Source organism: Engraulis encrasicolus, chromosome 16 (genome assembly GCF_034702125.1).
Source record: "Engraulis encrasicolus isolate BLACKSEA-1 chromosome 16, IST_EnEncr_1.0, whole genome shotgun sequence".
Taxonomy (NCBI): domain Eukaryota; kingdom Metazoa; phylum Chordata; class Actinopteri; order Clupeiformes; family Engraulidae; genus Engraulis; species Engraulis encrasicolus.
In genome coordinates, this window is record NC_085872.1 from 454,313 (window position 1) to 471,420 (window position 17,108).

General features: G+C 46.9%; 1 protein-coding gene and 2 long non-coding RNA genes across 15 annotated transcripts in view; 2 read left to right on the forward strand and 1 right to left on the reverse strand.

Moving 5' to 3' along the window:
* The window catches only part of obscnb (obscurin, cytoskeletal calmodulin and titin-interacting RhoGEF b), a 226,662-nt gene that overhangs the window by 148,601 nt on the left and 60,953 nt on the right, over positions 1 to 17,108 (reverse strand). For 12 of the 13 annotated variants that reach the window (XM_063218192.1, XM_063218188.1, XM_063218189.1 and 9 more), the window contains 2 exons: positions 4,215 to 4,493; positions 1,845 to 2,123 (listed from right to left, as the gene is read on the reverse strand). In XM_063218192.1, coding sequence (XP_063074262.1) covers positions 1,845 to 2,123; positions 4,215 to 4,493 — 558 coding nt within the window. The remainder of the gene's footprint in view (positions 1 to 1,844; positions 2,124 to 4,214; positions 4,494 to 17,108) is intronic. The other variant, XM_063218190.1, reaches the window with a different exon arrangement.
* LOC134464892 (uncharacterized) lies at positions 2,733 to 3,838 on the forward strand. Its single transcript, XR_010038086.1, has 3 exons — positions 2,733 to 3,014; positions 3,103 to 3,164; positions 3,249 to 3,838. It is a non-coding gene; the product is annotated as an uncharacterized LOC134464892 (long non-coding RNA).
* LOC134464894 (uncharacterized) lies at positions 11,566 to 12,792 on the forward strand. The gene is made up of 3 exons (XR_010038088.1): positions 11,566 to 11,794; positions 12,069 to 12,092; positions 12,582 to 12,792. It is a non-coding gene; the product is annotated as an uncharacterized LOC134464894 (long non-coding RNA).

The window sequence follows — 17,108 nt, forward strand, 5'->3', positions numbered from 1 at the left end:
TGAGTAACCGCGGAGGCGCTGTTGCGCGCTTTTTTTTACTTAAGCGGGTGGGAGAATCCCGCCCGTAGTGCACACGGGGTAACGCTGCGCTCTCACTCCGGAGGAGGCGGAGGCAGTCCGTTACAATATAGTAGGCTATATCTATATAACATGGTTGGCACACACTTTAATAAAATAGGCTAAAAAAATAATAATAAAAAAAGGCAGCCTGAACTAAAATTTAAAATGATAAAAATATAGTGCATGCACTTTCTACGTGGTTCAATTTTAGTTTTGTGGTCATTGCATTGCGGTGGTAGGCACATATGTTTAATAAAATATAAAAATAATAATAAAATGGGCAGACTGAACAAACGTCTGCCCAGTAGAAAGAAAGGTTTGCATGGATTGAACGGAACGTCCTTAGGTCTTCCACGAAACGTCCTCAGGTACTCTACGAAACGCCCCATACGAATGGTCCCAAGTTTTATACGGTCCCCTCGGAAAAATGTATTAAACGAATCATCTTGCATCCGACAGAACTATAATCTTCTACTTGAACAACAACTTTATTGTCCAAAGGAGACTTCTTATAAAGATCAGTAGACATTTCTGTGCAAAGGAGAAAAATCTAAACAATAGAACAATAGGGTACAGTGGAATCCGCTTATAGTGGTCACGTTTGTCCGAGCCAATTTGAACACTGTAAGCGGTTGATTACTAAAACCGAATTTGTATTATTTCACCTCTTTTTTGTCTGTACCTGTCTGGCAAAAATGAGCGATGAGAAAGACGAGGCTTATATGCATTTCAAAGCATAGACCACGCACGGGTCGTCATCTCTTACGATGTCAAATAAGTTTGTAAAGTTCCCATTCCACATACGTTTTCTGGCGAGTTTCTGCACAGTGTGATTCAGGTTATGCATGCAAAACACCGCTATACTGGGTACTGCTACACCGATAAATAGCACTAGCCTACAACGTGTTTTTTTTTGGACACAGTTTTAAAAAGTCACGCTATAAGAACTGGTTGGAATTGGGGAAGTCGCGCTGGGCTTGCTGGCATAGGAGAGATGAGAAGGGCGAGGGGGAGTGGGAGGGACTCGTGGGGAGACGCAGCCTGGAGCAGTTTAAACACAAGGTAGCCTCCTGAGGAATGCCAAGCTTCGCCGAAACATCTCGTTGGCTCGTTTTTGGTAATTTTTCATACGTCTCGAAGAGCCTATGTTTTTCATTCCCAGAATATGAGAGCCACGATTCACGTGCTTGCTGCCCGGTGTCAACTCGTTAGGCTACGTTGGCTAGCGAGACAGAGGAATGTTTGCACAGCCTCATCACCGGAGAGGTTCTATGTAAACAGGTTGCGTCCCCACTCACTAGTCGAGCCATGCCTGCAGTTCACTAGGATGCTGTCGGGAGAGCGCAGCCCATTCACTGTATGGAGTTTGCACTCCTTGGTTGGCGCCCCTGGAGTAGGCTACAGTAGGCTACCACCCGGAAAAGTAGCGAGTGGAGTCTCGCGCAGTAAACCTCTCTGGCATAGGGCAGAAGCAGACGTCGAGAAAGGAATCGCGGGAGTAAAAAATTAAATACATGTAGCTACACAGAGTTTTTCAATAACTTTTGCACATGTTTACATTCATAAAATGACAAAAATGAACATTATAAGCGGATTTTTGATCTGTAAACGAATTATTTAAACAGCATTTGTATAGAAATGATTCTGTCCCAAGCTTTTTGATATAAGCGGTTGATTACTATATCCATGACCACTATATGCGGATTCCACTGTAGTAGATTATCTGCTACATTGACATAGTTCTTTTCACATAGCTGAAATAATCTGTAAAACATGCATCTCACCTGCCACGCAAACCTTGAAGAGCAATTTCTCTTTACCAGCCACACAGGTGTACTCTCCAGCATCTTTCATCTCCACACTGTCCAGGACCAACTGACGAGTCTTTCCCTTCGTTTCAATGTGGACTGTTTTACTGGATGTCAAGAGAGTCCCATCCTTGTACCATTTCACTTCTGTCTTTGTGTTGGTCAGTTCACAGCTTAGGGTGGCTGTCTGGGAAATCGTAGCTTTAACGTCCTTTTTAACAGATTCCAAATTAGCAAAACCACCCTCTTGGCTTTCTGTGATGAAATGAAAAGATATATTAAGTATGATAGGTAGCAGGCTTCACTCAGGTTTCTTAAGTCTTGATAACGTTTAAGGGTGCTGTCCTGTGTTGCACACTGAGGAAGGCACACGCCGAAACGCGTCTGTGCACAAAATAAAGAAAAATTGATGCAAGGTGCGCCCCCCTTTTCTTTGATTCTATGAAAAAATATATTGCCATATGAGATGGAAACAAATCAGACCCTTTACTATAAGGCTAAAGTGAACGTATTGTCTTTTTAACTTGTCTCTTAAACTGTATGTTAAACCATCATTCAGCTCCGATTTATCTCTGAACCATCTCACATTTGTATTTCCTGACATCAGCTCAGAGTACAGAACTATACAATCTTCTACTTGAACAGCAACTTTATAAGAAAGATCAGTAGACATTTCTGTTAGGGCTGCACAATTAATCGAAAATATTAATCGTGGCAATAGTGACCAACCCTCGAGAGTGTCCTTGAAGCCAGAACATACCAACAGGCTTCAAGGCTTAGTGGCATTGCCTTTTACATTATCATTACAATTCATTTTATTTTGCTCATCCCGTATACAATTCATCCATGTGTAGCATAATGAGGTCTGTGCCTTTAATTCATGGCAGCAACCTGCTGTGACATTGGGTAGGCCCATCATGTGACCGGGAGGCACCAATAGGCAGCAGTTAAAGTTCTTTAAAAACAGGGCACCGGCTACTGGCAAGGGGGAGATCTTATTGTTGTCAGTTTAGCAGTCTGGTTTCATTGTTGTTCACGGGGAAGAGCCAGTCCCGTAGAGTCTCAGTATAGGAGCTGGTGACTTGAGTGTTGCGTTTCTAGCCAGACTGCTGGGAACTACTTGGTCTGTCACTTGGCCTATTTTCGGTATGTACCATATTGCCCTGTCGTTCACCACATCAAATCAGGCTTTCACAGTATATATGTACCTAAATTGCTGCTGTTGCCCTGTCAGGTTTTGGACTCCGGTGTTGTGTCCTTCTCGTTACTGCTATAATCTGTGCCTCGCCGGTCACGGTATGTTGCCACCATTCCCTCCTTTGTCTATGATGTCTGTATGATTGTTGTTATAATGTGTTCTTCTGTAACCTTTGTGTGCAGGTGACTGGCTGACCCGGTGCTGGGCTCTGTCTGCTGAGTGGGCTGCTGTTTTGGTTTTAAGTTTCAGATGTGTGCATGAGTGTGTGAGTGCTTGGACCGACAGTGAATGCATGGGTTTTGAGTACTTAAGAGAATGTGATCTGTCCTGGTTAATGTGTGAGTGCAGGCACGTTATTTTCTTTTGATTTGGTTTGTTTCTTTCTTGTGATTGTGGATGGGAAGTGAGAGTTACCGTCTGATTGATATGTGATTTATGTTCTTTGTTTGTTGGTACTAGCCTACACACATTACTTGCACCAGTCTATTGTCTGGATTGACCCAACCCAGTAGCTTTTAGTGTGCTGTGCTTTGAAGTGCTCTTGTGTGACTTGTGGGGTGGAATCTTTCATATGCATGCATGTTTTAAGTAGAAGTGTTCACCTGTCTTGCCGTGCTTATCCTTAACTAAATCTACCCTACACTTTGGGGATAATCTGGGCATTTTACTGATTTATATGTGTGTATCAAGTCCGACATCAGTGTTTGTGTATTTATATGGTGTACTATATGAGATAAATTGTATTATTAAAAGAGAAGTAATAATTTCCTGACATCCTGTGCCTGTGTCCTAAAAACGAACCTGTGTGTCTTCATTCATGTGCTAGTGGGTTAGCTCAATTTTCCAGAGGGACTGTGGCGCCCTCTGGTGGCGTAGTCGGTAATTACATTTACAAACCTAAAAAGTCAACCTCTATTTCCACTCGGTTACACATGGTTATATTTCATTTTGCTTTTTTTTTTTTAATCAGCATCATACTGATTATGATTTTGACCCAAATAATCGGGATTATGATTTTTTCCATAATAGTGCAGCCCTAATTTTTGCGCAAAGGAGAAAAATCTAAACAATTGACACATTGACATACGATACATTGACATAGTTCTTTCATTTACATACTGAAATAATATGTAAAACATGCATCCTACCTGCCACGCAAACCTTGAAGACCAGTTTCTCTTTCCCAGCCTCACAGGTGTACTCTCCAGCATCCTTCATCTCCACACTGTCCAGGACCAACTGACGAGTCTTTCCCTTCGTTTCCATGTGGACTGTTTTACTGGATCTCAAGAGAGTCCCATCCTTATACCATTTCACTTCTGTCTTTGAGTTAGCCACCTCACAATTCAAAGTAATTTTCTGAGAAGTTGTAGCTTCAAACTTCTTTTGGACAGATTCAGTTTTTGCAAAACCATCCTCTTGGCTTTCTATGATAAAATGAAAAGATATAATGTCATGATATGGAGACAAATCAGACACTATACTGTAAAGATGACTCCACAGGATCCGACAGTTGGGTGTCTGTGAGCGTTGAAGGCAGTTGGTAAGAATTGGGTTGGTGTCTCTCGGTATGTTTGAGGGGGTTGGAGGACGGTGGTGCTCATGCGCCTGCATGACACTTTCAAAATGCTCAGTTGGGTTGAGAAGCCAGTTGGTGGTCAGGTTCCATGATGGACTCTGATTGGTTTGTGCTAACTGCAACCAGAATGTGGGATGGCAGTTAAGCTAGTAGCAACCCTTACGAAAATCGACCATGGTTTTACTGTAGTAGTAACCATGGTTTTACTGTAGTAACCATGGTTTTTCTAAGTACTCTGAACCAACCATAGTATTACAATGTCTTATCCATGTTTTTTGGTCACAAACCATGCTCAAAAAACCATGTTTGATTGTGGGTTTCATGGTCACCCAAAAAACATGAAAACTTGTTCGTAGCCGTGCTGTAATGGTTAGGGAGTTGGACTGAAGATCACAGAGTTGCAGGTTCGAATCCCACCCTTACCTCTCCCTACACCTCCATCCATTACTGAATTGCCCTTGAGCAAGACACCTAACCCCATATTGCTCCAAGCACTGTCACCAATATGTGTGTTGGATAAAAAAGCGACAGATATGTGTAATTTAACCATAGCCGTGGGAACTAGGGGTGCAGGGTGTGCGGAAGAATGTGCATTGCGAGATGCGGGGGAGCCATGATGTATCTCTCAATAATAACAATGAAAAACGGCGGTGTTAAACAGCTGAACTGCACTGGGGCCACAAAAAAGTTGCGCGCTGCAGTGTCTTGTTCTAGTTGACAACGCACGCAGTTCAATCCATTTTTTTTTTTAACCGTTGAGCGTAAAATGTTGCAAATGTTCTCAGCACAGTGCGGCATGTAGTTGTGATTCTGTCTGTAGGCCTAGAGTTCTCTGTGTCGGGTTGAGGAGATGGAGCATTAAAAGTTAAATGATTTTCAAACATTTTAAAGGCAAGCAAAACCGAAGTATCATACCACGCGCTATTTCCGAAACTGCGGCCGTGGATCAAAGCAACAGAGAAGAATGTTGAGGAGAAAATGGTAAATTCAACCAAACCTAGCTGAGGCTAACTGACCACCTCAACTAAAGCTGGGCTTACACTGTGTGACTTTTGCCCCGATTTGGCACTCGCACAACTTGAGTCAGGCCGATTTCATGCTCAATCGCAGGTCAATCGTGAGTCTTGCATCGTGCAGTGTACATGGGGTAACGACAAGCGATTTCGCCTCACGATCGTGCAATCGCAGGGTCGCAAGAAAATCAAAACGGTTTGAAATTCTGGTCGTGGCTCGTGCGTAAATCGCACAGTCAAAGCAGTGCTACGACCCGATTTGACACTTCACATGCACAAATTAATAGGGCCGTGCGATTTGCTGTTGAGCGTGACCTCATCTCCACCTCAGGTGCGCATGTTCCCTCCTCTGCATACCGGGGAAACATGCCTGTCGCGTCGTACGGTGGAAGCATTTCGCTCACATCCGACTGTCGGCTCGTGTAGTGTGAGGACGTGAGTGGTGAGCTGTGAACTTTTAAACAGTGAAATTCCATCGTGCAGTGTGAGCAGAAGCTTAAGACCCACGAGTGAAAATATCGCACAGTGTATGCCCGGCTTCAGCCTGTCACGATATCCGATAAGTCAATAAATCGGACGATAACTTTTTACAAGAACGATCACTTTTCTGGCCCCAATAAGTAACGATAAGTTATTTGCGTGATGTTTTGTTTTCCCCCTCTCCCTTTCTCTACCGTAGCCGTAAGACTACTGATGGCGCGTTATAGGCCAACGCAGCGCAATGACACTTCAATGTTGGTGTAATTTTAAGTTTCAGTGCAGTTCTGGTTGAAAAAGGTGCATTGATCTGGCTACTTGCGTCTTTGAAAAAGAACGCTGGTGTTCCCGCGCGTCGCTTATAAGCCTCGACAAAGAATCAGCGCTAGAGACTAGGAGCGCAATATTCTTCCAGTCTCAGTCAGCGCATCTGCAACGTTCCTCAGAGAGAGGAATGAACAGCTCCAACACAGAGGCAAATGATCATTTTGAAACATGCGCAGCAACCCAATATCCACGACGAAGACGTGTTTATGCAAACATGAAATAGTGGTACCGTCGCGACAAACTTGCTCTGAGGCTGTTATTTTAAACCTCGCCTAGTTTCCCCTATTATTTCAATGCGCCTCCTACCCCGACGTTCGTTGTCTGTTCTTTTTGTGATTTTCGCTATATTTCTTGTTTATTTAGACCTAACAATATGAGTAGGCAGTCCGCAAGCAAATAATGAAGATAAGATATGGGAGCTTGCGTAAATTCTACCAGGGAGACTCGAATTTCTCGGCTGTCAAACTTAGCCTACTAGGCCAACCAACAAATCTTCCTTTTGACAGATCATACATGCGTCATCATTGCCCAGGATCGCCAACCAATCACAACGCGAGATTGGGGGTTCCCCCGTTACGCGTCACTCATGCATCGTTACCTCTCAGCCAATGGATCACATTCACGTTTGTTTAAATAGCTGTCACTCATTCTGTTCTCTGCTTTTCAGTTAAGCCGATTTTGAAGTTTGTTGTCGTTCATTGCTACTGCAAGCTCTCAGTTAATTTTCACTCACCCTTGTGTTTTTTCGACTCTCCATGGCGGACGACGAGCCCAACTCGCAACAGCATGCCAGCGTCGGATCGACGGACGAGGACGATGAAGTTGTCCAGGGGACGCCTCAACTTCGCAGGAGTTCCCGTCGAGCCCTCCGCTCTGGCTGGGCAGCGTATTCCGCCGCCGAAATCAGGGATGCCTTAACCGCCTCGGGGATCGTGTTCAAGGACTGCCTCACCAAAGTCGAACTCGAGCAGTTGGCCCAGGAGGTAGGACTCGTCAGCCCAACGACGACCCAACACGACGCCTCACCAGCCAGTTCCGAGCAGGCGTCTCCCGTCGCGCCCTCTCGCCCCGCGGGTAAGAGAAAGGCTAAGACCAACAACACGGAGCCTTCTGCCAAGAAGAAGCCCGCAGCACCTCGGCGAGGTCGCCAGCCTTCCGCGGCGGGGGCGCAGTCGGCCGCGTCGCCAGACCCATCCCTCCTCGGCATCCTGAATTCCCTCGCTGGCGCTGTTCAAAGCTTGGATGCCCGCCTGCGCTCCTGGGACCCACTTCCGCGTCCTGCCTACGATGCCGCCGCGTCGATGTCGCTGCCCGCTGCCGGATCGTCTGCCGCGCTCCCTGCGCGCTCTCCTCCTGTTTCCCTGCCGCCTCCTCTGCCTGCTAATTCCGGTCACCAGCCCGGTGGTCCTCTCGTCGACCCAACCTTCGCCGATGCAACCCCGCAGCGGAACTTCTCCCTGACGACGGCCCAGCCCGCGCCAGTCCTGGGTACGTCATTCGTCGCGCAGGCTGCGTCTTCCGTATCCCCGTCAGTGCGAAGCAACATCCTGAACGGGAAGGACGTGAACCTGGCCTCCCTGCTCCTTCCCAACTACCAAGTGGATCGCCAGTTCATCGACTGCGGGGACGTGTCAGTTCTCCTGAAGACCTCGGACCCCAGGCTACTAAAAAACCTGTCATTCGGAGAGTTCGTGGTTGCCTTTGGAGTCTACCGTGACGTATTGTGCAGCGCCTACCCTGACCGCCGCCCGGAACTCGATGCCTACTTGGCCTTAATGGCAGATTTTTCAGTGCGCTACGGCGGCACTTTATTTCATGAATACCATAAATCATTCGCTGCCAAGGCTGCTTCCTATATCAGCCTTTTTAACTCCCGTCTGGACTGGTCAGTGGTGGACAACGAATTACTGATAAGGCACTTTAGTGGGCAGCGTACACTATCCTGCAAAGTATGCGCGTCACATGGCCACACCGCGGACTTGTGCCCCAGGACTGTTTTTAGTGTTCCCTCCGCCCCGGGTGCCCTCCCGGGTGCCCCCCCGGGCCCCCTGCCCGTAAGACCGCGTCACGACCGCTCGGGTCGGCCCATCGTCTATATTAATGGCCGGGCTATTTGCAATAATTTTAACGAGGCCGTATGTACTTTTTCTAATTGTTCATTCTCTCATGTTTGCAGCTTCTGTCACGACCCCCACCCGAAGTCGGTGTGTCCCCGCCGCCTCCGTCCTCGCAGGAAGGATTCTTCGACCGCCTGCTAAGCTCTCACCCTTCCACGCCCATCTCCGTTCCCACTCTCTCCATGTTTTTAACTGCGCACCCTGACCCGATTTTTGTGGACTATCTCCTCACCGGCCTCTCCCAGGGTTTTAGAGTCGGGGTCCTCTCGCCCCCTACCGGAACTTTTATTGCCCGTAATCTCCAGTCCGCCCTGAATGAGCCCCTTGTCACATCTGATCTGCTCGCCAAAGAGGTGGCTAAAGGTTACGTAGTCGGCCCCTTCCCTGCCCCTCCCTTTAGGCCGTTCCGCGTTAACGCGCTCGGGGTCGCGACCCGCAAATACTCAGGCAAGAAGAGACTGATTTTTGACATGTCCTCCCCTCATGCAGCCTCTCGGGCTAGCATTAATGAGCTAATTCCCCTCGAGCCATTCTCACTGCATTACGCTACTGTCGACAACGCCATCGAACTCATCAAGGTGGCGGGTAGGGGCGCGTTTTTGGCCAAGGCTGATATTACGGATGCATTTAAGACTATGCCGATACACCCTAGTGACTGGCCCCTATTTGGCATTAAGTGGAAGTCTGGATTTTATTTCGCTGTCCGGCTTACATTCGGATGCCGCAGTAGCCCGCATATATTTAACACATTGTCCGAGGCGTTATGCTGGATACTCCTTAACGTGTGCAGGTTACCCTTCGTGCTGCACCTGCTCGATGATTTTTTGCTCATCGACTTCCCCGCAAACCAGGACTCAACGGTACTCGACACCCTCCGCAATGTTTTTACGGCTATTGGCGTCCCCCTCTCTCCCGAGAAGACCATGGGTCCTGCTACGTCTCTCGAATTTCTCGGGATAATGCTGGATTCCGTTGAGATGAAAGCGTCCCTCCCCGAGGAGAAGCTGGTCAGAATCAGGGGAATTTGCGATTCATTTTCCGCCGCCGCGTCTGTCACGAAACGCGAATTGCTGTCGTTGCTCGGCCACCTCAATTTTGCTATGCGGATTATCCCCCAGGGGCGCTCCTTCATCTCCCGGCTCCTCGACTTAGCTCACTCAGTGCCTGGCCTAAGCGACATGGTAACCCTCGATGACGGCTGTCGCTCGGACATGCGCTTCTGGACGATGCTGCTGAATCACTGGAATGGCATCTCTTTTTTTTATAACACTGATCACGACTCGTCTGCCTCCCTGGAACTGTTTACCGATGCAGCACCATCCGTCGGCTTCGGCGGGTTCCATGCAGGAGCGTGGTTCGCCGAGCGCTGGCCCCACGATTTCCTCGAGTTCGCGTCTGGCTCCTCATCCTCGGCGCTCTTCGAACTGTACCCCATCGTTGTCGCCTGCCTCCTCTGGGGCAGCGGATGGTGCCGTAAACGCATAACTTTTTTCTGCGATAACATGGCCGTGGTCGACATCCTCTGTAAAGGGCGTTCTAAATGCCCTAAGATCATGGCTCTCCTGCGTCGGCTGACCTGGCAGTCGGTCGTTCACAATTTCGTTGTCACTGCTGCTCACGTCCCTGGTTTCCGTAATGTGGAAGCTGACGCTCTCTCTCGTCTCCGTTTGCAGGACTTCCACCGGTTGCGCCCCTCGGCCAGCTCCGACCCCCTGCCGTGCCCAGTTTTTTCGGAGCTCGTCCTATTTTAGGTCCCCCCCTCTCCTCCCTCTCTGACTCTGCACGAGGTTATATGAAAAAGGGTCTTGCTGCTTCAACCCTCAAGGCTTACGCATCAGCGTGGTCTCTTTTCTGCCTGTTTTGTCACTCATATGCACTTTTCCCTCTCCCTCTGTCCGTTTCTGCTGTTTGTGCTTTTATTGTGTATTGTTTTGATACCCGTCATCTTAAACCTTCATCTATCAATCGGTTGCTGGCGGGTGTTCAGTTCCACTCTAGGCTCCATGTCCCTGACTCTCCCAGTCTTTTTTCTGTGCCCGCTATTCGGCTCGTTTTGAAAGGTATTACTAAGTCACATCCACACTCTCCCGACGCTCGTCTCCCTATCACTATCGGTGTCCTCCATAGATTGGTGTCTAGGCTGCGACTTGGGTTTATCTCTCCCTACGTGGACGCACTGCTTGAAACTGTTTTCCTCACTGCGTTTTACGGTTTTCTACGCTGCAGCGAATTCACCTCGCCCTCCGTATTGTTTAATTCTTCTAATGATCTGTGCCTGTCCGATGTGGTTTTTTCTCCCGGTTATTTCACCGTGTTTCTGAAACACTCTAAGACCGATTCCCTTCGCCGGGGTTCTCACGTTTCTATATCTAAGTTGCACGGCACTTTCTGTCCCTTCTCTTCCATGGCTTCGTATCTTAAATTGCGCACGGCTAGGTCCCCTGACTCTCCCCTGTTCCTCCTGCCTGATGGCTCCCCCATGTCCCGGCCGTGGTTCTGCAACCAGTTGGCCGCTGTTCTGCCGGGGTGCCACCTCTCGCCCAAGGAGTATACGGCTCATTCATTCAGAATCGGTGCGGCCACCACGGCCGCCCAGCGGGGTCTGTCCCCTACTGCAATCAAGGCGCTGGGCCGTTGGTCATCAGACGCCTACGCCTCCTACATTCGCCTCACTCCTCATCACGTCATCGAAGCTCAGCGTGCTATATCTGGTCTGTAAATTCATGTTTTCTATTCTCATTTCTGGTGACGGTGGTATTTGCCGCGCCGGCGGCATTCACTATATCTTTTGGGGGGCTGCCGCTCCGGTCACCCGGTCATGTGTGTATTCTATCCTTCTCATCTAACAGCCTGCTTGTCATTGCCGTCTGTATCCTGTTATATTTTTATCTTGTAACGATGAACCATCCTGGCAAAGTTGCCTCGGGTGTTTATCAGTGATATCAACTATAATACAATAAGCTATCTCATCACGGAAGCCATTCATTCATTCATTCATTCATTCATTCATTCATTCATTTATGTTCATACAATCATCTATTCACCACCATGCTCTACTTTCTCCTAGGTCACGGTTCCGGCTCTCCACCTACTCCCGACACAATCTAAGTTCACATCGCTCTCCTACCCAAGGTGCATCTCTCAAGCATATCCTACCGCCGTGCTGTCTCTCTGCTCTCAGCGCATCCGCGCCATGTCTTCTCGCATAGCCTAAGGTACCGACATTATCATCATCACCACCACCATCACAGGCTTCATGCCTCCGCTAGACCGCCGCCCATAGCTTAAGCCTCAGAACTTTAGGCCTACCTATCATTTATAATCTCATTAAATCTATCATCATCGTCTTCCAACCTATCACTTATCATTATCATTATCATCATCATCATCATCATTATCATCGTAATCATCATCATCATCATCACCCATCATCCTTCATCTTCCGTCTATCATCAATCAATCATCTAACTAAATTCTCATGTCTTTCAGATGGCGTCTACTTGTAAACTGTTGGTGAGTTCACTTCTAATCACTATTTTTGGGGCAGGCTACGCCCGCCTCCATCTCCGCTGGAGGATATGCCGTCCTATCCCGGAGTTCAACGCGAAGACGGGAACCTTCGCCAAACTGATTCATGCATTTTATCAAGTGTTATTGTTCGCCAAACTTTTATGCATTCCTGTATCATGTCTAATGTTCAATAAATGTTAACAACGTTCGTTTGCCTCTCGAGTCTTCATGGTAGAAATGGGAGCTTGCGTAAATTCTACCAGGGAGACTCGAATTTCTCGGCTGTCAAACTTAGCCTACTAGGCCAACCAACAAATCTTCCTTTTGACAGATCATACATGCGTCATCATTGCCCAGGATCGCCAACCAATCACAACGCGAGATTGGGGGTTCCCCCGTTACGCGTCACTCATGCATCGTTACCTCTCAGCCAATGGATCACATTCACGTTCGTTTAAATAGCTGTCACTCATTCTGTTCTCTGCTTTTCAGTTAAGCCGATTTTGAAGCCACCACCACCCCTCCGTCCACCGTCACCAGAGGTTCCCGTCTGTTAGGGGGCAGGCTACGCCCGCCTCCATCTCCGCTGGAGGATATGCCGTCCTATCCCGGAGTTCAACGCGAAGACGGGAACCTTCGCCAAACTGATTCATGCATTTTATCAAGTGTTATTGTTCGCCAAACTTTTATGCATTCCTGTATCATGTCTAATGTTCAATAAATGTTAACAACGTTCGTTTGCCTCTCGAGTCTTCATGGTAGAATTGTGGATTTAAATCAGTCACACCAGGAGAATGTGAACGGTTGAGCGCGCTACAGGAGAAAACAGAGGCATGGCGACTCATAACTCATAAGAATCAATGTATGGGCGTTCATAAAGGACTTTAAAGTGCGCAGAATTGCAACTTGTTCCAGTCGAGGATATCGGGGAGGGAGAGAGAGAGAGCGAGAGCGCTGCCTGCACCTGGAAATGCCTTTAACAGGGCTGATTTGGGTTTTGACTGACAATTAGCTAGTAACAACGTGCATTTTGGTGAAATAAGCTGTCTAAGTAATAATTTGTGAATTAACAATACCCCACCAGTAGGTTATTTTACATCACATCATGGATAGGCCTATAAGCCATTCAGTGTGCTTGAGAAAGATAAATAACAGAAAATATTAAAGAAAGACTATAACTTACCCTAATAATAAACAAAAAAAGCCTATTTAGAGCCTATTGTGCTCCATGAGGATGTAATTAAAAACACATATATATCCCCCGCCGTGATGCTTTAAAAATGTGAAGGGGTGTAGGCACATTTTTATTGCATTTTTACGTCATTATATTGTTTGACACATTTCTTCTTGGAGCAGGCGACAATCTTAATTAGGCCTATTTAAACCTCTGAGGGTGCTGGCCCAAATGTTAAATTCAATGTTTCAAGAAGGAGGCCGCACCTTGCATAGCAGTGTTTTTTATTGCACATTATATTGTTTGAAAATGGCGAGAGAGACAATATTATCGATTATCGCAATCATTTCTTGTTATCGTTATCGTCTGGCAAAAATTGTTATCGTGACAGGCCTACGGACAACGCCGACCACCTCCACAACCTGGACATGACACTACAGAGGCTGAGGGAGTATGGACTGAAAGTTCGCAAGGAAAAACGTGAGTTTTTCCAGTCCTCCATTGAATATCTAGGTCATGTGATTGACGGCAAGGGTCTTCACAAGGCCCCCTCCAAGACCAAAGCCATTTTGGAAGCCCCAGCACCACAAAATGTCAACCAGCTACGCTCTTACCTGGGGCTCCTGAACAACTATGGCCGATTCATTCCCAATCTCTCCACCTTATTGAAGCCCCTCCACGAGCTGCTGAGGCAAGGTAAGAAATGGGAGTGGTCAGAGACTTGCCAATTAGCTTTCGCCAGCTCAAAGAAAGCCCTGCTGAACTCAGAGGTGCTGACCCACTTCGACCCAGCACTGCCACTACAGTTAGCCTGTGACGCGTCCCCCTATGGGGTTGGCGCAGTTGTCTCACACATCATGCCGGACGGCACAGACAAACCCATTGCTTTCGCCTCTAAGACCCTCAACAAGGCTGAATATAACTATGCGCAGATCGAGCGGGAGGCTCTCAGCATCGTGTTCGGGATTACAAAATTCCATCAGTACCTTTTCGGAATTAGATTTACGCTGCTGACCGACCACAAACCGCTAACAGCCTTGCTGGGACCACATGCAGGCATTCCACCGTTGGCTGCAAGCAGAATGCAGAGATGGGCCCTGCTGCTCTCAGGCCACGACTACGACATAAAGTACCGGCTATCGGAACTACACGGTAATCCGGATGGCCTCTCCCGCCTACCGCTCCCCGTGGCGAGGCCAATGACTCGACAAAATGACATATTCATAGAGGTAGAAAATAACACTAGAGAGGACCCCGCCCCCCCTTTTACGGCAATCTGTAGCGGCCATTATCTGGAGGTAGATCAGAGAAATTGAATTTAACAGAGAACGAGGCTCACCTCTGTCAAAAATGGCTTAATCATGTGAAAATGTCCATCAACACACTATACAAGGACAATAGTTGAAGTGTGTTGCTAACTATGTTCATAAAATATATTATTTGATTTTTAAATGCATTTTATCGACTCATATGATTTCAGTAGATATGTAGCCTGACATTTCAAAACTGGTCTTTGATTAAAGTGTTACTTTATATTTACACAGTTTTAGTTAATTTCTTGACAGGGGTGGGCGTGTTCTCCATTGACTTGCATTGCCTGAAAGTACCTACACTACCTACGGAAGTTGGGAAGCTCCCGCTGCCATTTCCCAGTGCTGTCGCAAATTGCTGTGTCCTCTCTAGTGTTATTTTCTACCTCTATGGACATATTCTACTTCCAGCAGGTGAGCGACACCCCTGTCACCGCAAAACAAGTGAGACATGCTACACGGAACGACCCGGTGTTATCGGCGGTAATGGAGGCCATTGTAGGTGATATTCCCACAGACATCATATATGAAGACTAGATGCGTCGTCCCCGTTCCCGTCATGCAAGCCGAACGTCCGCGCATGGCGGCCATGTTAAAGCAGCCTTCTGGCTCAACCAGTTGCAGTGAGTTTTGGGTGTTGTATACTCTTCAGATGGCCATAATTCCCTCAAATTTATATCGATTTTCGAAAGGGTTCTTTTTTTATACAGTATAAAAAATTCCAAACGAAAGTATATGTTGATACTGCATAGTGATGAATATTCACAATATTATTATATTATATTACATTATATTATTATGTGCATAGGTCTAAAATCATGTATGATATAGTCCAGTAGGCTTATTCATGTAATTAAATAGATCCCATAAACAAACGCACAACGTAATCTTTTATATTTTCAGTAAAATAACAAATAAACGTTCACTTGTAATATATGCTTTGGTTTCGACAGCTCCACCTTGTGTTCAAAATGAGTCGTGACGCTAAAGCCATCCAGATAGAATGAACCTGTTGCGCTGTACATCTCTCTTCCAGTACGTCATCTCTGTAGTCTTTAATTTGGTGCAATGAATATATCCATGCCGGCGTCAACGTAATGCACAGCAATGGTTAAAATGTGTATTTGCTGTAGGTCTATCTAAATGTTTGGACAAATAGGTTACGTGGGAAGCATAGGTCTATTACTCTCCTGGGCGTTTTACCCCAGTCTACACTTAAGTTTTAAGGAGCCCTACCATTTATAAACACGTGTCAATATTTCAGCGAAGCAACAGGATACATTTTTAAGTATCCCAAACGTTTCAACTCTTCAGTTTACTTCAGGTGTAACGGGTCTGTGGAGGGTTTAGGCTGCTCTAATATGGCCGACCTGTGCAGACGTGCTTGAAATACGCGATGACGTATCTAGTCTTCATATATGATGTCTGTGGATATTCCCCTGTGTTTTCGCCATTTCTCCCCGCGCCTCTAGAGGGTGCTGAACCCAAAGAGACTGTTTGCAATGTACTACTGAAGTATGTTGTTTCCTGTTGCCCCCTGCTGTTTTTCCTATAAAGAGTGCTGCACAGGGACCTTAATCTCTCTCTGAACCTTTCTTTGAAGAGGACAAGCCTCTGTAAGACTGTACCTATCCCGGATAAGACAAAGAAGATTTCAACTGCGCAACCCCTTTCCCTTCTCCTTGGACAAAGACTTTCGCTCCAGTTTTAGTTTGGCCAACTTAAACTCGTGAAAGACCCCCTTAGTCCGCTCACAGCTGTAACCATCCCGCCCTGCAAGCAACACTGTAGGAACAGTGTTTTTCCATGTTCGAGATCTGAACGCTTCTATCTTGAACATTTTTCCGTCGGACCGAGCCTGCCGGCTCTCGAGGACAAAAGAAGCAGACGACTTCAAGAATCCTCCCTGATCCAACCCAGACAGGAGTCTGTGTTGAACTTTTTCCCCTGGAACCGAAAGCAGTGTCGCTGGCCGGCACAACCCGTTTCCCGTGGGACCCCTCTACAAAATCAGTAGGACACTTTTCATGGGCAAATGACTAGTTAATTCTGAGTAGAGTTTAGTAGATGTGTTTCTGTGAATCTAGCTCGAAGCTTTATTTCATGTGCACATGTGTTGTTCTTTAATTTCTTTAGACATTGTTTTGAACTCTTCTCTCTCTCTCTTGCTTAGTTAGTTTGCATGCTTCTAACTTCTACCTCGCATACTCCTTAACAACGTGAATCCCTTCTGTACGCCGCGATTATTTGTATGAACCGCATTCGCAAGCGTTCATACGGTATCGCCCGTATTCGAAAGATTCTCTTTGATAACGGGTTATCTAAGGACAATCGCTAGTAGCCCCTGTGTAACAGCGGCCTGCTAGCCAAGACGCACGACACACACACCCACACACGTTACACCCACATATCTCTCTCTCTCTCCCTCTTGTATCTCCCTCTCTCTATCTCTCTCTCTGAGTGTTAGACTTGTAGATTTCTCCGGACCTTTGGTACCTTTTCGGTACAACTTTGCGCATAACTGATAATAGACTG